At 34.6% G+C, this 25,871-nt stretch overlaps 1 protein-coding gene across 1 annotated transcript in view; it reads right to left on the minus strand.

Annotated features, from left to right (window-relative positions):
• Positions 1–20,643, minus strand: part of LOC128986698 (putative ATP-dependent RNA helicase DHX57) — a 37,905-nt gene extending 17,262 nt beyond the window's left edge. The window contains exons 1-16 of the mRNA XM_054407188.1: positions 20,455–20,643; positions 19,269–19,440; positions 18,452–18,630; positions 17,387–17,883; positions 11,896–12,077; positions 11,148–11,320; positions 10,074–10,194; positions 9,633–9,857; positions 8,909–9,054; positions 8,501–8,634; positions 7,670–7,903; positions 6,757–6,887; positions 5,829–5,971; positions 5,049–5,162; positions 3,976–4,104; positions 742–863 (exon numbers count right to left, since the gene is read on the minus strand). Coding sequence (XP_054263163.1) covers positions 742–863; positions 3,976–4,104; positions 5,049–5,162; positions 5,829–5,971; positions 6,757–6,887; positions 7,670–7,903; positions 8,501–8,634; positions 8,909–9,054; positions 9,633–9,857; positions 10,074–10,194; positions 11,148–11,320; positions 11,896–12,077; positions 17,387–17,883; positions 18,452–18,630; positions 19,269–19,433 — 2,695 coding nt within the window. The 5' untranslated portion in view covers positions 19,434–19,440; positions 20,455–20,643. The remainder of the gene's footprint in view (positions 1–741; positions 864–3,975; positions 4,105–5,048; positions 5,163–5,828; positions 5,972–6,756; positions 6,888–7,669; positions 7,904–8,500; positions 8,635–8,908; positions 9,055–9,632; positions 9,858–10,073; positions 10,195–11,147; positions 11,321–11,895; positions 12,078–17,386; positions 17,884–18,451; positions 18,631–19,268; positions 19,441–20,454) is intronic.
• Between the last annotated feature and the right edge of the window lie 5,228 nt (positions 20,644–25,871).

Consider the following 25,871-nt stretch of genomic DNA (forward strand, 5'->3'; position numbering starts at 1 on the left):
AAAAATCCAAGGCACTTACCATTTAACTGTTTTTGATATCTCTTATAGTTTTCAAATAAAACGGCTGGCACACTTATATCAATCACCCTGTATACCGTAGCTGGAGTACATAACAATATTGTTGAAATATGTTGGATTTGTGACTGATCCGAATTCTTAGCTACACCGACACTGACTTAACTTGTTTTAAAATATTAAACATATTTTGTGTTTCAACTTCACTAAGCACACTACAAGTCTTTTACTACAGCAAGAGTAGCCAATAACTAATTCACCAGTCTTCTGAAATGGAGGGTTATTTTGTGAGAATACCATTTGATGAACAGATCTCAAATGTTGAATTGTATTGTTTTGATTAAAAATTTTGGAGAATTTTTTTATGAATTTTCCTAGCAAAACTTGATTTGAAACAACTCATTAGTGTCACAATGAAAATGTTGATACCTGGCCAAGATTTCTATAAACTCCATCACCATCTCTATCTTTAGAAAAAAAGAAAAAAATTGGCCTACTGGGAATTTTCAGACAGAGAAAAGATTTATGTAAAAATGATTACTGAGCTACACTGTCATTACAGAAATTCACTCCTAGTATAATGTTTTGAAGGATTATAATAATAACTTTTTACTGCTATAAAATGTTTTTTTTATATATTTTGATTTTACTTTTTAACTGAACTATTAGTCCACAGTAGCTGTTGCTTTGATTCAATTACAAGGAACTGAAGGAACCCAAGCGTACCTAACACTTGTTGAAGACCAGCACCAGACATTGATGGTAGCATTTTTATTCTCAATATTGTCTGTTCAAGAGGCACTCGCTTGATTTCTGGTATGGGCTGAGCATCCAAGAGATAGTCATACCTGTACAAATAAATATAGACGCATTACAAACAAACAATTTAACTCATCTTAAATGTTGTAAAATAAAGGTATCTTGATCAACATTGGGGAGTTGATAAAAACACTTTGACAAAACTAAGCTGTCAAAAATCAAAATTATCAAACTAGAGAACTTAACTTAATCCTAAAGCTCAGTTAAAACCATAATTGTTTATAATCAGAAAAGATTGTCCCTATGCACTGTGCAGTACATTCAGATATAATTTAAAACATTTGATGGAATCCACTAACCAAAATGATTGTTCATTGTTGGACCATCATTACAAAAATAAATTTGAATAGATACAGCAATAAATTATTATTAAGTTATATTTAACTAACATTCCTACTGAGATAAGTTTTGTTGTTCACAAAAACACATTTCACAAATTACTGTTTGACAAAAGACAAAAAATTACATAATAAAATTCAGACAAAACAAACATAATAGGATAGGAACAAGAATATGTTTAAGGTTCTCCGTTTGAGTAGCCTAACCGACTGCTAAACTAAAACGTCAATTATTATTATCATCGATCAGAACGTTTCCTAGGTGCTTATTTTAGCCCAAATATGAGCAAATGGCGAGTGAAGAATGGTGTAAGATGATCAGTTTAGCTTTGTTACTGACAAAGATCAGCTGTTTTGTTAGCCAGAATCATTTATTTAATGCCAGCTAAACGACGTTTTGATCAGGAACAGCTGGGTTTACAGCATAGTGCTGAATATCTACCACGGCCATTTAAACACCGTCTTCTCCGATTGTGTCACAATCAATAGGCCAATGTATGACAGTCTTGAAGATATAATCTTTGTCTCCTGTGATTTTTGCAAAATCATTTTATAACATCCCTTGGGATGAAATCAGAAATAGCATCATCATTGACTTCTGAAATATTGGAAAACCACTGAATATCTCCTGTGGTTACGTGAACATTAACATCTACTTCTCCTGTCAGGGAAACGTTATCCTAGTCCCCTGCAGTTGCGGTAAAACCTTGGGACATTCCTTGTGATCTCAAAGACATTGCAACTATGTCACACGACCGCAGCAAAACTAATGAATCAACAGTTGATATTGATACAGAAAATATTGATTACAGATCAACTGTTTTGGTTTAAAATAGGGGTGTGCGAATAGTGATTTTCAACCTCGGGCCGAGCCGAGCCGAGCTTTTTTAAAAATTTTCGAGCTCGAGCTTTTTCGAGCCGAGCTTTTCCTAGCGTCACCTTATCTAAATTATTAAACTTTTTTTCTTAAAACAGTGCATAATAATAATAATAATGTTCAGTCAATTTTTAAATAAACACAATGTTATTTTAATACATATGTTTAAAAACATTGAGAATTGTCAAGACACCAAATAGTAGATAATCACGATAAGAACTGAACTAAATTAAGATGCAAGAAATAAAAGGATATCGATTGAAGGGCTGACGAGATATGCAGTGCAGACAGAGACAATCAGATTGTCTTTCATAACAGAGCAGCAACGCGACATTGAATGACGACAGCAAGTCGATTACATAATGTATATTGTAACTACTATGAATATCTAATTCTATTTTGTATAAATAAATGCAAAATAATTTTTAAAACACATGATTATTCTTGTTGTTTTTATTACACAAAATATTTTTGTTTCATGAATTGTATTAATCAAAAAAGAACATGGTTGGTTTGGATCCAAAAAGGTGGAGAGACAAGTAAAAAGTAAACTTATATATTTAAAAAATATAATTGACATATAGAGGAAATAGACCAAAACACTAAAACTAATAGAATAACACACAACGTAAACAAGAAATGAAATACAGAACAGTGATTTAACACTGTCACTGTCACTCAATTTTGTTATCTAGAAGGGTCGGCAAACTAATCAATAAATAGCCAAAACCAGTTTCCTCCCCTTCTCACAGTCTCGCCGCCCCCCTCCCACCCTAAGCCGGGAGGCCCAACACTTTGTCCTTGAAACACCCTAGCCTCTGAAACAATAAACCCTTACACCCGCCTGCGTTGCTGTTTTGACAACAGGTTTATGAATGCGATCACTATTTTTCATTTTCCAGAACTAACTATCAATTATTATTATTTGCAAGTTACAAATAGGAAACTACATCACATTATGGTATTCAATGATCCATGTACTATCAAAAATTAATAATTCATTACTTATTTTGATAATACAAAGCATTCATTACAGCACGCACCCCTTATTGATATATATATATATATATATATATATATATATATATATAATCATCAAAGTAACTACAGAATGAAATAGGTACAAAATTGTGTGGCCAGTCAAACTTTATAAACAAACATTTTATTCTATAAAATATAGATGGTAAATAGGGGTTGGTTTAAAGGAAATAAAATACAAAACAGATTAATTAATTATTTTGATAAACATCAGAAAGGTTATGGGATTGATTGAACTAAAATAACCCAGGGAAAGTTATAAGTAGAAAAGTCGTCAACCACAATCTGTTTAATCAGTACGTTGTTAGAGAGAGAGAGAGAGAGAGAGCAGAGAGAGGGAGAGAGGGGGGGAGAGAGAAAGAGAGATAGCAGATAGGGGCGTTTGATAAGGAATCTGAAAAAGTAAACAAACAATGAACAACGGCACGACGATACTCGTTTACAGCCTTATTGTGTCGCCCACTACATTTGCACATTTTGTTTCTTCCTTATCTTTCATCCGTCCCAAAATAGAATTCCAGAAATAGTTTGTTGGTATAATCTCCCCTCCCACACAAGGTGGTAGTTTGTCTCTTTCCTATCTCCTCAAAATTACGATCGATAATCATTGCGTCTTGATTGAGCTGAGGTTCGTGCTTATCAAACCTCGAATGCATGAACAACGTAGAATTGTGATAACATTGTTTTCAATTACGACCCAAATTAAGTGCTTTTTTTTAGTTTTGACAGTATTAAAAGCTCGGCTTGAACTTCGAGCTTTTTCAAAATGCCTCGAGCCGAGCCGAATAATGAAAAGCTCGACCAAAAAGCTCGAAGATTCGAGTACTCGCACACCCCTAGTTTAAAACTGGTAAAACCTGTAGGATTGCACACTTTTAGGTTACTCACCTGTGTAAGGTGTACAGGTGGACACAAATACCAGGCATGACTCTGCCCGCTCGTCCTTTCCTCTGTAAAGCGTTTGCTCTCGACACCCAAACTGTCTCTAGAGATGCCATGTTCTTGTTGCTATCAAACCTGGAATGTTAAAATGTATTGACATTTATGATCACACAATAATCAATCTTATAGAAAAAAAACTATTTATATATTAAGAGTGCAATGACTGTTTGTGATCGTAATACACACCAGATTTGTCCTACTATCATAATTAACTTATAATAACACGCAGATTATCTTTTTAGATGTACATACAATGTCATTTAGGTTATGTTTGATTTTTTTAAAGGTTATGTTATTTTTTACCAGTTATTAACTGCTAATGTAACGGATTCACAGCTGTTATTGGCCTAGTAATGACAACTGGGAAATCAGCTGATTAAGCGGGCGGGAATGATCCATTCTTGCGCTAGAGAGGCAATGAGCTATTTACATACTGTTTACAGGTATGGCAGTGAGATCATTTCCGTGCAGTGGTAGGAAATGTAGTTTTATTCGTTAAGATTGTTTCAAATAGATCTGTCCCGACTCCCAACACAGTACTTTATTAAATTGCAGAGACACTGCATTAGATGTTATAGTTTGGTATAAAGAAAACAATATATATTTTCAACTTGTAGGCCTAGCATTTTTATTCTTTATTTAGTGTATACATATTTGGATAATTTCATCATTTTATTTACATAGCCTAATTTCAAATAACTATTCTAAGGTACGAAGCTAACAGTTTTTAGGAGTAGCATATCAATTGAAATATCATTTTAACTTGTATCTATAAGTTGTAAAGTAGTTTATTCCCAACTCGCTTCTCAGAAACAGAAATACGTTAAATACTGGTGGTTGAACTTTTATGTCAAATGAGTCAACACTGTACTACTGATATCTTATACTAACATTTTTAGAAGTGTAAAGATGTAGTGAATGAATAGTTGTAAAAAATGAATTTAAATAATGACAGTAGAGTGCATGAAAAAAAACCTTGAATGTCCAGAAGCAAAATGACAAATAAAACCAAATCTTACCTTGTCTCTTTCATTTTTCCACTATCAATCACAAACACACAGTCATCAATGGTAACTGATGTTTCAGCAATATTTGTCGATAAAACAATCTTCCTTACACCATTCTTAGGTTTCCTGAAAAAACATTCTTTGATAAAAAAAGCTTAAAAATTAGGCCTTACATTAATTTGGCAACAAAAGAACAAAATATAGAGACGTTTTTCAAGTCAAGTTGTTGAATAAGTATAAAGCAATGCGAATAAGAGCTAAACTCTTTCATTTATTACATTAGCATAACATTTATTTTTGTAACTCTTTAGTAATGAACATTTCCTAGGATAACGGTGCCAGATCGTCAACATGTCCCATGATCGCAGTACCATCGTGGGTCATTTACAGAACATCTCCCTCAGTTACAAAGACACCATCATTGTCTCTGGAGTTCATGAAACCATTGTGAATATCTCTTGCTATCATGGAGACATCATCGTCCACCATACCGGCAACATCTCCCTCTATCGAGAGACGTCATCATTGTTCACTGTTACTCCCAATGCAGAGAAACACGATGATTTGAACAAATCCAGTCCCGAGAACATCCAAAATAAAGCTTAATCCTGTCCTAATGATAAAACATATATTTTCAAGTACATTTCCTTAAATTTTCAAACTTGTTCACCCTTAGTTTTAATCCTTAATTAATTTGTTACAAATTTATCTTAGTGACACTTCTGCCGAGAACCGATGTACTAAACCAGGTATGAAAACAGCTCAAGTTAAATAAGAAACAAAAGTACTCACTCAAAAACCTGAGCTTGCTCTTCACTTGACAAGCTTGAGTGAAGTGGTACAAGCTTGAATCTATTATTTCTTGGATTAAAGGTCTGGTTGTTGGAGAGCATGTCGTGCATTTCCCGGATTTCCTGCATACCTGGGAGAAAAACCTGAAAAATTGAAGGCGTTCTTTAAAACTGTACGTCAGTCACTTTTACCACCACCGAATATCTTGGATCTTAGCCGAGGTCAGGTTGCTGTGAGGAAACGATGATTTATCATAGGCCCAACATATATATTTCAGTTGTTGAGTTTTGCCAATAAATAAGTTGGTAAAGTTGGTTGGATAAGTTGGTAAGTTGATAAATAAGTTGGTGAGTCGGTTGCTCAGTCGGTAGTGTCGCAGACTTCGGGCCCAAGGCAGTAGTGTCGTGGGTTCGGATCCTGGTCACTACCACTAACTTTTATCAGTACAGTTCACCTTTGTACTGTACCGGCTCACCCCTTGCTTTGCTGGATACGTTCCACGCACAGATCTGTAGTCTATGTGGACGGGCAAATGCAAGGTTAAAAGAGGCCACCAACCTCTTAAAAAAAAAAGTTGGTGTAGTGTGACTAGATTTTAGTAGGCCTATTAAAGTACCTACTATCATTGACTATTAATAGTCAAAGCTACTATTAAATGCAAAAACTGGAAAATATGTCTTTCTCTCTTTAAGTTGTTAAAGGGAAGCTGAGTGGCTGGTTTACGATTTTTTGGAGAAAGTTGGAGTCTTTAGAGGGCAATATAAACACAATCATGAAGCTAAAAGATATTTTCTGATGGAATCCTATATCAGTGTTGTGTTTTGTGCCATTAAGCCACTGGAGACTAGGCCTAACCCACCCGGGTCACCTAGCTAAACTTAATTGAGTTGTTAACATTTTGAAATATTCTAAAATTAGGTTTACTTACAAGAATCGACCCCTCCTTAGGAAACTGGTGATCTCCATCAACCAGGTACAACAATACTGTCTCTATCAGCTCGTAGTTTATTCTCTCATGGTCCATCAGGTAAATACTTTTCCAAGTATGTCTGCTGTAATCTAAGGAAAAGTACAATTACTATATTTTATTTAAACTAATCAAACACTGATATAGTTGTAGTTGGTATTATTTAAATTATTCATATATAACAATGTCGATAATTAAATGATAGAACTATTGACTGTTACTGCTGGATTTAAATAAAAAAATCAAAAGCAAATCAAAATCGATTAGCAAATATACACCACAAAACTTGTAATCCAGGACAGAACTTTGACCATATGAAATGATCAAACACAAATATCTTTGAAGGAAAGTAGTGTTATTTGTAGGGATATAACTGTGTTGACAATACAATAAGGTTGTTTAAATTCATATTTTATCAACAACAAATGTTACAGAGGATGATTTTCAACCATTATTCTTTTCAATCATGAGGAGGGCTCACAAGGGAAAAAATCACGAGAAATATTGGAGTAAAAGAGGAAACAATACAAGACAGGAAAATTGCTGGCCAAAAACCTCTTACGGCTCAAGTGGCCATCAACGTTGGTAAGTATGAATAATTAATCAAAAGAGAGAAAAATAAATATGAAATGTTAAATAACATTTCAATGGATAAATTGATCTTGTTTCGTTTCAGAACTAATACCATACTACTGGGAATAAACTGGTCTTGTGGTAGAGCGCAGGCAATCACCAACGTGTTTTACTGTTGTATCTATCTAGGCTATGTGATAACAACATGAACTTCTTGGCCTAGTCTGAGGAAATGTAAAAAAACGGTGACTAACGCCCCCGGATGTGAAGGCGAGAAGTAAAAAAATATGACACTACTCACCCTTGTACCTATGACACAGCTGTTTGACAGTTAAGTCATGATCAGCTGTTTTGGCATTGCTGATAACTCGTCCAGACATGACGTCAGCCAACTCTAGCTCTGTCTCTAGTGTCTCCAACTGGTTCATACTCGTCTTGTTGAGCTTCCTACAGTACTTGGAAGACTCTTCTATCACGTACCCGGTTGCCTCCACAATGTCTTCCAGGAACAGCTGTTCTACTGGGAATGTACGACCTGGAATGAAACAACACCAACTTAAAACATACGTTGAACATACAGTTAATTCCCCTCTTAACTAACTGTGTGTTTGTTGAATCACAAAGTTGATTAAAACAGAAAACTACGCAAACATGTAAACTGTGTGTTTAACTCATGTGTTAAAAAAATTGTAAGCAAAATTTTTATGTTTTATAAATAAGGGAAGTGTTTGTAGATGAATGGCTATAGCAGTTTGAAAAACAAATTTAAGTAGTTGGGCCTAAAATAATTGTTAGAAAGGATATCAAAAGATTGTTGATAAACTGAGATGATTAGACTATTGAGGAGGCAATTGATGAAACTTAAAAATAAGAAAGATTGGAAGATTGGTTACTAGAAGAATGTTAGGAATATCCATTTAATTGAAGTGAAGGAAAGACAAAGAGACCAAGAAAAAACTGATAACATGATGTAGAAGAAGAATCAAGATAATTGTGAGATGTGAATAGAAATGGTTGGAGATGTATTGTGAATGAAGTAGGAGTCCACATTGGGATGCAGCAGGGGACTAAGAGTAAAACCTTTTCAAGATAGGAAGAAAGCTGTTATAATATCCGTTTTAAGACACATTACCTGGAATATCAACGACAGGAACATCGTTGAAGTACTTGCAGAACAATTCTGCATTCAAAGTCGCAGACATGAGTATCACCCGGATGTCTGGTCTTTGTGGGAGAAGCTTCTTCAAGATTAGCAGCAGAAAATCACTGTAAAGGAACATCATGATTTTTGGCCAAATAAAGCAATTGAAGTAAAAACCGATTAATAAACTTTTAGTTAATAAAGTTTTGTACCGGTACAAAATATGTAATTTATATTTGTTTGGGATTTAATTACAAAAGAATGCAAAATTTGCCTTAGGAAGAAAAAGATATGGTATACGGAGGCCATTGACTTAAAACATTCGTACACAACATACTTTTAAAGAAGTAGTTTGACATAAATCTTGAGAGGAGTAGCGAAACAGTGACTGCCATGTACCTTTCCTCACTGCGCTCGTGAACCTCGTCTACAATAATGTGAGAGACGGAGGTCAACTGAGGGTCAGCCTCAAGCCTCCTCAGAAGGATTCCTGTCGTGCAGAATGTGAGCCTGGTCTTCTTCGATACTTTACTTTCCAGTCTTATCTGTAATTGAAGGTGGAAACATTTTGTAAAGCTTTTGTAATAGATTTTTAAAATATGACTAATATGCACTCGTAAATATTGGTGATGGTTTATTCGAGTGAATTTCCAGTGCTAGGATAAGTTGTGTGGCAGTTATTTCTTGTCTTTTGCTTCAGTTAAAGTCCCTTCCTACTAAAAAAAAACATAACCTCGATGATGTAGAGTGTTGACTAGTGCCAACCTTATCATAGTTAAAGATATGTTTGACAAACTTTAATGGAAAATAAATAAATATGATACATAATAGTTAACTGGTTATCTACAGTCCTTACAGTCTTACAGCAATTAGCAAAACATTTGACATTTAATCAGGTTATTTAACCTCTGTTATTTCGCGCAAACTCTGCCAAACGCTGCCCTAGTCTTAATTTAGTGCAAAAAATCCTTAAACCGTCGCTGAATTATTAAATGCCGGATCAGTCTGGTTTTACTGTAGATCTTAACTTTCTCTCTTTTCAACTCCCTCCAAATAAAAAAAGGTAAATAACCATGTTTAACCATGTTACCATGTTGCATGTTGGGCTACATGTAACACTCACCGAATATCCGATGCTCGCGCCGACACTCTCCAATCTCTCATAGGCCACTCTCTCAGCCACTCCTATCGCAGACAGTCTCCGAGGCTGTGTGCAGATCACTTCTACGTGGCTAGTGTCACCGCGGGCTCTCCTACGCAGCCAGTCGTCCAGTATGTACTGCGGAACCTGCGTAGACTTGCCACATCCTGTAGCTCCACTAACTACCACTACTTGACTCTTGGATAACTGTTGAACACATCGTAAACATTTGAAAACTACATAAACTAAACTTAACTACTCTTATAGTTTATAATGACTAGTTTCATGAAACAAAAAACAATCCAAAGGGCTTTTACATGGCTAGAGGTTACTTACTATGGTATCTATTACGCTATCCAACAATATTTGCTATTTATCTACTTTGTATTTTAACGTAATGATAAAAAAGCCTAAATCACTCACGGATGAAAGGATTGCCTCCATTTTACTAAACGCTGGTAGTTTTCTTCTTTGTTGAAGCATCGTCTTGTACCTTGGACTTACCTCTTTTTGCTCGAAACGCTTTGCCAGTTCACTGTCATCTCTGAAAAAATTATAGTGTGAAAGATTGAACATTACAGTCTGAAAGATTCAATATGTTCACTTGAGGTACCTACAACAAATTGAGAAAAAAAAACTACAACCAAAGCAAAGTAAAGGTAAAGGAAAAATATTGGGATTTTACAAATTTGTTTGTTTAGTGGAAGTATGATGGAGGTTCCAGCAGGTGTTGACTATGAGTATGTCCTCATACAGACTAAGTAAGGGCACCTTTTTAGTGCTGAAGATAGTGAAATCTGTGGATTACCATAAGTCGGTTTTTAGTTTTAAGTCAATTATAAACATTTATCGGTGATTAATCCACAGGCTATATCATCATGAAAATAAAAGAACCATGCTTAGTTAATATTTAACTTACTGAGGTAAACAAATTATTAACTACAGTAGAACCTCTCTTAGCCTAACTGAAATGAGGACCAAACAAATTGGTCAAAGAAAAGACACTGAATAATATCTTAGACAAATGAAGAGAAATGAAGTGACGAACAAAACAGGGATGGCACGGGGTTCCTTGACTGCCGCACAATGGAAACTAGACACACACTACCCACATACACTGTGATTTACGTCCGTCTGCTAGAAGTAGCAGAAACAGATGCTAGTCTGTCAGTGCTGCTTCAAATAGTGGTGTTGTTGCAAAAATGTTGTGAGAAGAAAAACAAGCTTATACAAATTTTACCCCAGTAACATAATTTATCCAGGTCTATTATACATATTACCTAGCCTTAATGTATATTTAAAATATCCCATAACCTTAACATGTACGCAAATTACATTGGCTCTATTGGAAAATCTTAAAATGCTAAAAAACAATTTAAAAGATTTTTTGATAGAAAAAATAACCTCACCCATTTGTTATAGTAAATAGAAGATCTATCTTCTCATGCACTTCAGAACATTAAAACACTTGAAATTGTTATCAAATTTAATTCTTACTGTTCCAGTTTCTCTTTGATTTTGTCCTTGCTGAGAGTCGCTGGCCGATATACCTCCAGCTCTTCATCAGATTCAATCTCCTCTAAGCAACTTGACACAACCTCAGGACACAACGGCACAGCAGGATCCAAGATACAGGGGGCCGGGCCTCTTGCATTTATTACGTCTAGAATCTGTCAAGACAAATAAAACCAATTAGAACTTTACTATCTCCAAACTTTTGATCTTACATTCTACATTTGACTTTAGATCCTGAATGAGACATCATGGTCAAGCTGTTTCCAAGTATTATCTTGTAACCTTCACAGAGTTTGGCTGTTTTGTAATTAATTATCCTCTGTAAGTTTTAGTTTTGTTTACGATAGCTCAGATGTCGCACATGATGGTAAATATCACAATAATTTCAAGAGTTATGCAAGACAGAAAACAGTAAACAAAAGAACAAAAGAATTTGTTTCTACTCATTGAATGCTCAATCCAATATAGACTACGGCACATAAACATAATGAATGCCTTGACAATTATTTAGACAATTATCCAAGATCAGAGTACTTAAAGACTCAATGTCTGTAAAATGACAAAATTAACTTTCCTGGAACTAGCTTTAGCTATAAAGCAAAAAGATTTAAGAATATAAATTAAATTATCAGAACAGGTCCAACTTTAACAATGGAATCTCCACTTTACATTGTTTGGGATGAAACCATTGTTAAATAGCCAACCAATACCACTAGTGTTATCAACTTACTTCATCTTTGTTATGCAGCTCAAACTTGTCAATGAGCGAGTACACACAGGGGAACTGGCTCTCGGCTTGTTCCTTGCAGAAGGTTTGTAGGTAGTAAGTGAGCTTCAGTCTCGGGGTGGACGGCATGTTATCACTTTGAGGTGTGAACGCTACCAGAGGGGGGTCTCGAGGATAGCAGCACCCTATGGTTAAGAAACTTATCAGTTAACAAAGTTAAATACTATTACTTACTAAATAGTTTTCAATTAAGTAGCCTAAATGCTGGATTAACTTCAAACCAATCCCAATTTATCATCATAAAGAGCGACTGCATAGGCAAGAAGGAATAGAAAATACACAGGCAAGGGAGACATTGCTTTAACGATGACAAGACAGATGGGTCAGTCCATGTCAAATCAACACACCTATTTTACCTCACCATCTTAGATTTTGATGAAATTTGGTATATAGGTTACCTTTATGAAGACTAAAAAAAATACCAAATTTCAGCTCAATATCTCAACCCGTTCCCAAAATACGGCCATTTGAAATTTTCAAAAAACGGTCAAAATCGCGCTGCGGTAAAACTTTAAAATAGTCATAACTCTTCTCCTGTTTAAGCTAGAAACATGGGAGAGGTGTCATTGTTTAGCCCTTTTTATGCCCTTTCTAATGATATACAACACATAATAGGTTATGAAAACAAAAATTTTGTCAAATTCAAAAATAAATTTTCAAAATCAAATATTTTGAAAAACACATATTTTATTTTTTTCAAAAAAATATATTAAGTTGGTTATATTATCCCTAATGTGTACACCAAGTTTGGTTATGGGATTGCAATGGGTTCATGGTTAAAATAATGTTTTATTAGTGGTGTTTTTTACTACATCAACGCAATTTAGGTTAAAATAAAATAAAAATCTCATTAAAAAAATCTGGGTGGATAAAGATCCATAGGAAAATAGGTATAATATCAATGTTACCAGTTATTAACTAATTTAAATTAACTAACTGGAAAAACCTACAAAGTATATCCATCCCTTGTAAATATTCTTAAAATAATAACATGATAAAATACCCCCGCCGCAGCAAACCTGCAGACTAAGCGAATTTCCATTTCCCTGAATGGATTTACACTAAAATGTCTCCTTAAAAATATCACATTTATTCCCTACTAGCTGTGTACCCGTTCTACGCACGGGGATCTTATAATATTCAGTTGAAACCTTCTTATATAACGAACAGCAGTTGGTTTGCATATTTTAAGATATGCTGGCCAAACTATTATACATAGCTTCATTTTATGTTGTTTTTTGTTGTTCCGGATCGGTATGACAATCAATAAAAGGTTAAATTACCACTGTGTCTGCCGGTCGATCCTATAACGGTAGGCTTACTTTTATTTTTACTATCTGATCTCGTTTGCATGGCTCAATCACGTCCTGGTTGAAGTTCGTTCGCTACGCTCACTCACCTGTATGTTGGAGCTCGTTCGCTGCGCTCACTTTCCTTCAGGTTAGCTCGTTCGCTACGCTCACTTGCCTTCAGGTTAGCTCGTTCGCTACGCTCACTCGCCTCCAGGTTGCAAATTAGCTGTTGTCATAAATGTAAAAGAAATAATAGTGCTAGTGCTGCACCCTGTTGGTAATCCTTGTAACTTTAATGCTATTGAACATCACAGAACAGAACCAACTTGTTTAATTGAAACAGCTGTTAAGATTCAATAATTTCATTTCTCATAAGGTTAACATGGGCTTCCAGAAATTCCACGTCAAAAATCGACAAAAACTTGATTTTCAAGGGTTTACTGTTAAATATCTAACTGTCTCATATTCGATGAAATACGTCTAAAACCATCTCATATATGTATAGTATTTGGAAAATAAGTTTCAGGCGGGACAGTGCTATAGTTATTGAGGAGTAGTTGTAATAAAGTGCGTATTTTAGCGTTACCAAGAGAATGACAGATAGACAGACAGACAGACAGACAGACAGACAGACAGAAATTGAGATAAGGTTTGATTCGGTTTCTCTGACCTATGAAATGTAAAAATAACCAAAAAGTTCATTATTCTAAGCAATGTACAGACAAAACTCTAATTTTATTTATATAGATTTAAAAAGAATCAGTTTAAAACATACTTAGGTTTGCTGCAACAGGGAGGGTAAAAGTGTTTTTTATGTAAAATGTTAATAGTTGGTAAGAAATGAAAACATTTTCCAAATTTGGGCAAAATATGTTAATAAACAAGCAAACTACAACAGTACTTATTCTCCATAAGAATAACATAGAAATTTTAAATTTACAATTTTTTGGAATTTTTTCCGTAACTATTAGGCGCATTATAACGCTTCAATATACTAAATTATTTGTTTTTTCAAGCTCTACAAAATAGTTTAGAAAGAAATTGCAAAATTTTATGTTTTTTGGGTCAAAAATGGGAAAAACCCATTTTTACCCCATAAAAGCCCCCATAAACCCCCGTTCCCATGGTCCGATCATGCTGGTTCGCGAACTCGTTCGAATAAACTTAGGTTTACACGTTTGTACCAAATTTCATCAAAATCGGATCATTTTTGCTCGAGTTATTGCGCTAACGGACACACATATATATATATATATATATAAATATATATACCCCCGTCGCAGCAAACCTGCATACTAAGCAAATTTCCATTTACCCGGCTTGATTTCTACTAAAATATTCCCTATAAATTTTCAGATTTATTTCCTATTTAAATAACATTAATTTTAGTGAGTAGTTAGGTTTGCTGCTAAGGGGAAGATGTTGTGGTGTGTTTTTCAATTGAAATATTGATAGCTTAGTATGAAATAAACCAAATTGCCGAATTTAAATTAAAATATATCCATAAACAAGCAAACTAGAGCAGTTTATTTATTCTCCATAAAAATAACATGGGAATTTTAAATTTACAATTTTTTAAATTTTCTCCGTAGTCAATGAACATTCAAAAACACTTCAATATACTAAATTATTTGTTTTTTAAAGCTCTTCAAACTGGTATAGAGAGAAATTTAGAAATTTAAAGTTTTTAGGGTCAAAAATGAGAAAAACCCATTTTTACCCCATAAAACCCCCCATAAACCCCTGATCCCATGGTCCGATTATGCTGGTTCGCGAACTCGTTCGAATAAATGTAGGTTTACACGTTTGTACCAAATTTCATCAAAATTGGATCAATTTTGCTCGAGTTATCACGCTAACGGACACATATATAAATATAGGCCCCTATATATATATATATGAATTTGAACGGATGGTGTTTTTGGCCTCTGGGGACCTCAAAACGAAAAAGTAAATCGGTCCCGGGTCTAGGTCTTACCATGAGACCTACGGTAATAGCTTATTTCCTATATGGGAAATTCGCTAAAAATGAATTTTATAAAATTAGCTCAAGGCGTATTTGGATATATTTTTTTGCTTCCGACATTTTTCATTTATATTAATTCATATATTTAATTGCAAGCTGAGTAATACTGTTCCCAGCAATTGTGCCATTATCATCTCTTGTGATATGTGTGCACCACAGACTTCAAATGCAATATGCAAACTGAACAAACTCTGTAGTGCTAGTGGACTTGAGCTTGTATCAACTTGAAAAACAAGTAGAGACATGAAAACTTCCTACAGGTAGAAACAAGAGATGATAATGGCACAATTGCTGGAAACAGTATTACTCAGCTTGCAATTAAATATATGAATTAATATAAATGAAAAATGTCGGAAGCAAAAAAATATATCCAAATACGCCTTAAGCTAATTTTATAAAATCCATTTTTTTATCATGTTATTATTTTAAGAATATTTACAAGGGATATACTTTGTAGGTTTTTCCAGTTAGTTAATTTCAATTAGTTAATAACTGGTAACATTGATATTATACCTATTTTCCTATGGATCTTTATCCACCCAGATTTTTTTAATGAGATTTTTATTTTATTTTAACCTAAATTGCGTTGATGTAGTAAAAACCACCACTAATAAAACATTATTTTAACCATGAACCCATTGCAATCCCATAACCAAACTTGGTGTACACATTAGTGATAATATGACAAACTTAAAATAATTTTTTGAAAAAAATAAAATATGTGTTTTTCAAAATATTTTATTTTGAAAATTTATTTTTGAATTTGACAAAATTTTTGTTTTCATAACCTATTATGTGTTGCATATCATTAGAAAGGGCATAAAAAGGGCTAAACAATGACACCTCTCCCATGTTTCTAGCTTAAACATGAGAAGAGTTATGACTATTTTAAAGTTTTACCGCAGCGCGATTTTGACCGTTTTTTGAAAATTTCAAATGGCCGTATTTTGGGAACGGGTTGAGATATTGAGCTGAAATTTGGTATTTTTTTTAGTCTTCATAAAGGTAACCTATATACCAAATTTCATCAAAATCTAAGATGGTAAGGTAAAAAATATGTTAAAAGTGTGTTGATTTGATATGGACTGACCCAGATGGTCAAACATCCAAAAAGCAGCTTGGACAAGAGCCCTTACCCTGGATATAAGGGTCTGGGTGAAAAGGAATAATGGAGAGTCAGGCTATTATCTGACTCAGTTTCTTTTATAGCACAGGGACTTTAAGGAGTACCTCTTTTGTATGTAAAAGGTGCAAATGGTAATAGCAGGTGCTGTGGTTAAGAAGACACGCAAGAACACACTGTGAGCTTCGGGCCCAACAGAGAAGACAATGCTTGCTGGAACTTGGAATCCTGGTAAGAGAAGACGTTGTAAGAGGTTTGCCAGTGGAATATGGTGTCTGAGCTGGTTGGAGATTATCAGGGTAAGGACATCGAATCAAGGCAAGATAACATCGATTTAGAAATAGCCCAGGGAGATGATTAAGAATGCAGAGGTAAAAATGAAATTATCGATACTAAACGGACTTGTAGGCCTGAAGATGGTTCATCCATGAACTAAAACTATAGTCCATTCACAAAATTGAGGCGGTTTGGGCGGTTTGAGGGGAAGTTGCCCCACTATTTTTTTCTTAATGTTTATGTTGCAGCTGATTGGCGCTTTAGCAAACTTCAGCTGTTGAGCTATTGTTTTAAAGGTAGGATCAAGTGTAGGGGATGGATTTCTTCCCCTAAAACTGCCTAAATTTTATTAACAATGTATAGTTGCCACTACAGTATCAACCAAGGATTTTTTTTGCAGGTAGCCAAATGATTTTAAAGTAATAGTACCGTATTTGCTTGAAAATCCTGATCAAAATTGCAATGGGGATAAAATAACACTCTAGTAATATTAAACTAGATATAAAGACAATGGTTATTTCATAAGTGAAATTTAACCTCTGGCTACCTATATAATAACTATCCTCAACTCATAATTTTGTTAAAAGTTTCTGTTTTAAAAATAGATTAGTTGACTTAAAAAAACACAAACTATTCTGTCTCTATTTAGTTTTGCGTACATGCAACAAAAATAGGCAAGGACATTGAAAATATAAACAGCCATACAAGCATACCAACCTTTTGGGAATCTGATTTCCAAGTCAAACTTTGTCGCAGTTTCTTTACGGGCATCTTCAGCTGCACATTTAACAACCACTTTGTTTACGGGTGGTTCATGAGAAAACCGACAGTTACTCCCATAACTACAATGACCTTTTACAAAGTTTCGACACATTCCTTTTTTGTTAGAAGGGGCTTTACTAGGTTTATGTATTTTGATCGTCGCCTCGAGCTCACTTTTTGTCCTATTATTGTAATTTTCTAAAATGTACGGCAGGTCCAAATGCACTATCCACAGCTGGTTGGAAATCCGTTCTTCTAACATTTGTCCGAATATTTCTTTCACCGACTCCAATTCTTCATTCCGTTCTTGCAATACATCTTCAGGCACATCGGTGTCTTCCACGGGGAGATTGACTCCCATATAGTGTGACATTAAGAACTCAAAGGCCTTTCCGAAATCACCTTTGGTAACTTGAAGGGCTTCCGCACAATGGTTCTTGTGGAATCCATAACTAAAAAGATTAAAAACATGTATTGTCAGCTAAATACAAAACGTCTTAGGTAGGCTATAAGTGTATACAAATTAACTTGGCTACCATTATGATTGAACGTGTAAAAGGTAATACTATAGATAGGTAGGCCTTTTTAACAATTATCAAACTTTAGTTTCCTCCAGTTTGCTATTTGCTTATATTTTGGATGAGTTAAAAACAATATTCCTAGACAGTCTTAAACTTATCCCAAAATTTAATAAACAAGTTTTTGATTAGAACTTTGATATACCGGTACAATTCTACTGGTTCAATTGGTTTTTATGATAGATTTCACCGTTTTGATTTATTTTTGATTGATAAAAATACTGAAAATATCTTATCGGTTTTTGGTTTTGTAAACACTGTGGGATATCAACTATCAAAGTTTCATTTTCTGGTATCTTATTCTTAGCCTACATAATACATATAAAACGGCGAATATAGGTACCCTACTTGATGAAGATATATATTTGATGTTTTATATTTGATATTGTTGAAGATATATATTATATCTTCATCAAATAGGCAGGAAACGTTTTCAACATACTTTTGCAGGCGGTTCAAAGCGAATACATTGAGCCTTTCGTGAGGTAAAAGTGCCTTCTTTTTTATCATCGAGTAGTCCGTTGCTCCCTGAATTACTAGGTGACCTCGGTCTACCCAATACTGATTAGCAAGGTTCACCTTGCTATCTTTATAATCCGAAATCTTTTTAGCTTCGAAGTCCTGAAAAGAAAAGGGCACAAAATGAATACCACAAAATAAGTAGTGAAATGGTACCAATAACATTATGACATTAGAACAGCATTATATGGCCCCTTCCTTATAATGTTTTAAACAAACATATTATCCAATGATAAGGGGTTATCCACACTGTGACTATATACAACATGTGATTAAGTTGTTCTATTTAAGCTTTCAATTTAACCAATAAGGTCTGCACAGGTTAATTACATGGAATGATTGAGATGAGATGGGTGAGGCATTTGACACCCGTTACTAAAAGCATTTTAAGCCAACACAACAAAACAAGCAGCATCAATAATTTTTACATATACCTGTCCGAAAGGTAACAAGCTCGACTTTTTTGAGACTTCTGTGAAATGCCCTCCAGTGAAATAATGTCCCAAGCTAGACCCATATCTAACTTAATTATCATGATATAGTGTCATCTAAATGTCCAACCATTTTGTTTATAATTTTGTGTTGTGCAAATTTATCTCCTAAAACTGTGGCAATATTGCTTAATACAGAGGTTGTGCAAGAGTTTGACAATGCCAAGCCTGCAAAACAGGACTTAGGACATTTCACATGCCATTGCAGATAAATTAAAACTATCTAGGCCTACTATTGAGTTTACACACCTCCCCTTGGATAAATTTAATAGTTTCTAGGAGTTTAGTTCTGGCTTCTTCTGAGATGACAAGATTCGTCATTTCCACTTTTAACTGCCGCTGCTTATCTATAGCCTCCATCCTCTTGGAGGAGCCCTTTTGGGCTACCTCCACTGTCCAGTCTTCTGACTCCATCAGATTCCTAAAATTGATTACACAGTGTAAGGAACTTTTGTTTGTCGGCGCCAATGGGTAAAATTACACAAGCTGGTTTTAGAGTAGATCTATTGATCAAAGGGAAAAGAATGAAAACATCAACGATGAAAATCATGTTCTTGTTAGGTAAGTTACTAAAGGCCTTTTATTAATAGAGCAAATATGCTACTTGGGCTAAGTGTGGTGAAATTGGCTCTAGGTCTAGAAAAGGGTACAGTTTCTTAACTGGGCCACGCTAATATCGATTCGATTAGTGAACCTTCATGCGATGTTTTTACCATCAGCAAGTTTGGTGGCTGCACTTTACTTTAGGTCCTACACAAACAAACGAATGAAATAATGATTATTCGATATATCAATCGATATTTTAATTCGAATGATGTAGGACGTAAAATAAAGTGCAGCCAGTTTGGTTGGTTGGGTTAGGTTTTTATTTTATAATAGATATAGCCTATTTAAAAAATATTGATTATTAATCAATAGGCTATTTTCAATTCGATAGTTTCAATCAATATTAGCATAGGCCTAGCCCAGCTAAGAAACTGTAGGTACGGTACCCATAGAAAATGTAAGTAATATGCCTAAGGAGAACAGCTGTATAGGCTAATTTGTAATGAACATAAGTTAGCCTATATGCAAGTAGGCCTAAGTAGGCTAACTTACATTTAACTGTTTGTTAACCAAGAGTTGAAACTAGGCAAGTTAGCATGGAATACCTTGTAAGTAGGTAGACCTAAGGGAACTTCGTACTAAAAAACAAAAAAAACCTGGTACAGTACAAAAAAACTACAACTATACCTAGCCCTAACCTAGGCCCTACCTAAAACCTTTGGCCTGTTATTGAGTTAAAACAAAACTAGGCCTAAGTTAGGGTAGGCTAGTAGGCAAGTAAAAACAAAAATTAGAGTAGGATCTACAGCTAGTCAAAATACTTATAAAAACCTTAGGAAGCCTATAAGGCTTAGAACAAAACAAGAAACTGATTGCATCACTGGCTTACTCAATATTGAAGACCTAGCTCTCCAGTCATTTGTGAATGGTGATTCTAAGAGTACTAAACAATTGTCCATACAGTTGCTATTAATTTTTAAGAACCGTTTGATTCAAAGAACAACTTTGATAGGGATAAAAAAAAATTATGTCAAGAATTTGTTAAAATTCTGAAATAAGTCATTCACAAAACCAATTTGCACTTTGCAGTTGAAGGGTTGATATTGAGGACACATTGAGGATTGAGGTTAAGTTGTTCTGTTTCTGTTCTGTTCTGTTAAGTAAGACAGTTTTTTCAAACGCCTGTTTTCAGGTTGTAGGGCGTTCAGCGTTGATTGTAAGGCATGCAGCTGTAAATTATCATCTCCTTCAAAATTAAATGATTATAATATATATTAAGTTTGTTCAAAGTGTACATATTTGTAAGCCTACGTCAACATTATTACAGGGGTTGTAGTTGTTATTGCTTAGATTGCTTATTACACATGGTATGCACCATCACGGCCGCCTTTAAACAGGACGTGGCCTGGTAGAATTATTGGCAACGTTGCAAGTGGTGTTGGTTAGTGACAGACATCCCTTAAGATAACATGGCAGACAGATGACCAGCTCATTAAATTCGCACTTTATTGATTTAAATTTAAATATATGAACATAAATTTATTAAAACATTGTAAATAAAACTTACAGAATTGAAAACCAAAACAATATGAATTAAAAATCTTACATGTACATTTTAAGCGGAGTTAATATAGTCATAGTCAAGTAACCAATCTTTCCTAAATACACAAATACATAGCTGCTTCCAAACAAAACAGCTGTTACAACACCACTTGCGACGTTGCCACTTCAAAGGCCGCGGCCTGGGGCCCATTTAATAAAGTTCAAACTAATATTATTAGTAAATCAGCTAATTGCCCAATGCAAATCTAATGGAAATTACAAGTTAGTTGTAACTTGTAACTTGTAGTTTATTATGAAATGGGCCCCTGGAGTTAAAGGCGGCCGTGGCACCACCAATGAGTGGCCGGAGGACTGTACACAGTACCATATACGCATATACTAACCCACAACAAGTAGACTTCTGTTGTAATTTGTAAATTGAAAAATAAATAATGTAAATAGTATATGCGTATATGGTACTGTGTACAGTCCTCCTTTTACAATTATTGTAAAATTGTAAATGTCCGGTGTCACTGGGCGATAGTTTTGAAGATTTTTTTATGGTTTATTTAATGATTTGTGATTTACTGTTTGATTATATAAATAGGGTACGTAAGTTACTAGGGTACGTCATGGTTATTTTGTTTTATATGGTTTTATTTGGCTAAATGAGGTTTTAAATGGCTGAAATAACAAGAAACAAATTGTAAACAAAACACGACCTCTAAAGTGCACCGGATAGAACTAACAATAAAATTGGCTAGGATGAGAAATAAATATACTAAGGGAGTATATTTTATCTATGACAACTATGACAGTAGCCTCCCCGTGAAACAAAGATGATAAAAAATAAGCAATCTCGATAAAATTCTAAAATTTGAGCGACTACCCCATAGCGACCAACAGCGACAACCCCTTCTTAAAACCTAAAAAAATTAAACCCTAATTTTTTAGCATTTAACTTTTAACAATTTTCTTGAGGAGGGGCCTTCGGGCCTCTTATCTCTTATCTCTACGTCAAATAACACTTATAATAATATATTTACACTTACTGTTTACTCACAAGACGGTAAATACAAAATACATATAAAAGATGGTAAGTGGTGATCGATTTCGATTGGACACTCCAATCATCATCAGACTCAATAGGCGAATCTCAACATTATTCTATGCGAATCAACATAGGATTCGCCTATTGGGTCTGATGATGATTGGAGTGACCAATCTAAATCGATCACCACTTACCATCTTTTATATGTATTTACCGTCTTGAGAGTAAACAGTATAAAGTGTAAAAATGTATTATTATACGTGTTATTTGACGTATCTTTTTGCTTTCAAGATCTCAATACCTAGCTGTTTGGGATACCTATATGCTATGCAACAAGTACCACAGTGTCCACACTGACCAGTGTCATGCCTCGTTGCATTTTGGGAATGCAGTTTCACCTCAATTTAATTACTAAAAGTTATGCATGTTAGATAGAGTTTAATGTGAATTTATAATTGTTGGTATTTATTACTGTTTATGATTTGTAATGTATTGCAATTGGTGCTGACCGTTCGATACAAAATCTGATTTTTAAGGGTTAAGCTTAAGCAATTTTCAAACTTACGTGGCTTTTCTATCCACCGATTAAAATTGTGTTGTTTTTGCCTGAACGATTACCTCAGATTTGACTTGTACCATCGGCATTAGAGACTACAAGAGTTTTGAGGAAGCGATGATACGCCAAGAAATGTGACCTTTGACGTCATTGAAGGGGCAGAGGTCAAGGTCCTTCTCACGCTCACTGACAGACATCTAAATCATAAACTACACATAATTAAACCCAACAAACCTAAAAGAGCGTCTAAAAAGACCGCGGATAGGCGGCTTGGAGTTTGTGACTCATCACTCATGTCGTACAACTTGGTTAGGCTATTTTATGATATTTTTAAAAGTCAATCAATTTGATATTCAATTGAGTTTATTCGTCAAAACATACAGTACTGTACGGTATATAAAATATAAAACCATTGATTAAGACATAAGACATAAGACATTTATTGATCTTTTGGCAAAATTATATGCAATCGATCTTGTCATAAGTACAATAGTAAAACATGCTTCACTAATAAAAAAATAAAAAATAGTGTTCATTCTACAAAATTAAATACCTTTATTAAATAGAATGTCTATTTACCAAAGTAGACATTCTAACTATCCTATACGGAACAGCTGTCCGTAATTTCTTAAGTAAAATGGATTATATTTAAATTATCCCATCAATTGAGGTCTGTCAAAATTCGATTTACTCTAATATAGTTTTTGGTACAATGATAGAGTATAAATGGTTCTACAGATAAAAGCAGTTGCGTTTTGAGTTTGGTTAGGTCAAATGAAAACAAATAACAGTGTAAAAATAACAGTATTTTGTAGCACTCTCTGTCGGAGGCTTGATTTTAATCACGTCCATAGTTATTATTGAAAATAAACTGCCTGCAACTTTAACATGAAAATATAGAGTGACTTGCGACACCAGAAACTGTACCCAGCTGTCCCTGATTATTGGGCTTCAAATGGCTACTAAAACATCTGATCTTAGTAAGAAACAAAGCTACAAAAATCCGCTCCATTCTACATCCATCCAACTCATATTTGGGTTAAAATACTCACCAAGGTGGCATCGCGATTTCAATTAATTAATATTGATTTGTAGCTTTTGTTAACTCTAGCTCTTCAGGCTTTGAGTACTATTTTTAGTACTTTGTATTGGGTACAGCCCCAATGAGCTTATCATCCACCAGAAAGACACAATGATATCCCGCATTACAATATTAGTTTCCATCGTTGATAAACTAAACATACGTTTATGAATTCGTAATGTGTATCGCGGAGGCGTGGAGCCACGTCGACATGACTTTTAAAACATAATATTATGTGTCGACCACCAGTGTAAGCAAGTCCTGGAAACAGATGGTTTACAATTTCTTGTGGAAAACAAAAACGTTGTTTGGATTTGTGTAAATAACTTGTCTTCAAAACACATTCTGCAAACTCTGGTGTAAAATTAGACTCAGACTGCTGTGTCTATCGTGACTGTAGTGTGTTGTGTTTATCGCGGGCCCCCTTAAAATTAGTTCCATAATCAACATAGATATATAGGATATAGTTAATGGTTAATAAAAGTGTTATGAATTAAATCTTCTCCAAAGTTTTAAATCAATCAACCCAAACTTCGAGGATATTTCGAGTCCCAAACTTGAAAGTGGGACATCCAAAATAGGTAAGGAGAAATTATTTACGTTCAGGTGGTGAAGTGGGGGTAGTCACCTATCCTTAATGGGGCTAATGGTTGAATGTACTCGACTAATGGCATAACAAATGGCATGTGTAATACGGCTCTCCATTTTGGACGCCAGATTCCTCATAATGAGGTGTTTTGCGGCGGTTTTTCAACAGGAAATGATGATCCTACTCGCACTGTTTGTGTTTATAAAATACAGAGTTACCTCAAGAATGAGGACTAACATTAAAGTATCATTTGTTCTTGGGTTAAATGTAGGTTATTTAACCAAATTGCATAACTTGTACAGATGTTGAATTTTCCCGGTTTCAGAGACACTTAGGGTCAGGTTTTATAAATCTAGTATAATAATATTGTTCGAAATTCAAAAATACAAGAGATAATTTCTCTTCTATGTTTTATTTAAATTCACTGCGGTTGAATATTTGGTTGGAAATTTTAATCGTAGCTATTAATATTTAACAAAAAAACCTTATCATATTCCCTGTAGCAGAAAACGTAAGTACTTAAATTAATGTTATTTAAATAAGAAAAAAATCCGATTAACTTTAAGGGTATATTTTGGGAAGAATAAATCCGACCAGATAAATAGAAATTCGCTTAGTCATCAGGCACATGTACACTTGAACCCCCCATGGGACTTCCAACTGGGGTGGCAAGATCCACCGGGGAGTCTGGGGGTTCTCCACCAGGAAATTTTAAGAAGTTGGCTTTAAATTTGTTAGTTTTTATGCTTTTTCAAACTATTTTTACAAAAATTTTTATTTTTATGTCTGTGGCCCCTTGAGACCTGTGGCCCATAGGCAGTTGCCTATCGCGCCTAATGAGCAATCCACCACTGAATATATCCTTAAAAAAATATATAATTTAGTTGACTCAAACGTTACCTAAAAAACACACACATCAAATAAGATCTCATATCTTTCAAAAGGAAAGCAGTCTGCTTTTACTCAAAATGTTTAAAACATAACACAGGGTCATGCTATTCTAGTTTCAGTTAGTGAGTTGCTATAGCTCACAATAATTAAGTCATTCTATTAGTTAGAATTGTTAAAAAGATTATTGTGTATTGGACAGAAATAAGTAATTTAAGTCAGCACAATCTGTCGGTGGCTCACATGAACTACGACGATTTTGGTAAAAAGCTGGCTACAAATTTAACATGGGGATGGAATGTCTAGTTGTATTAATAGTTTAAGGTTATAGCCAAAAGACCAATGCACCTCCCAGTGACTGTATAGAGGGCTATGTATAAATGCATCTAGATGTAAATGTAAGGGTTATGGAAATGTTTGGCCAGATTGCGAGACAGGCGCCGTCAAGATTTCGTCCACATTTGGCAGAGATTAGCCTATTTGTGTCGCAACGCAAGGTTGGTTGTTTCCTTGTAGACCGTTTCCCAGACATGTCGTTAGTTAAGTAAAGACGACCTGATGTAGTTAAGTAATCTCAGGAAAACTACAATGCCAATTCA

The sequence above is a fragment of the Macrosteles quadrilineatus genome, unplaced genomic scaffold (genome assembly GCF_028750875.1).
Source record: "Macrosteles quadrilineatus isolate MER2022 unplaced genomic scaffold, UCM_ALF_1.0 Scaffold_2__2_contigs__length_208266976, whole genome shotgun sequence".
NCBI classification, from domain to species: domain Eukaryota; kingdom Metazoa; phylum Arthropoda; class Insecta; order Hemiptera; family Cicadellidae; genus Macrosteles; species Macrosteles quadrilineatus.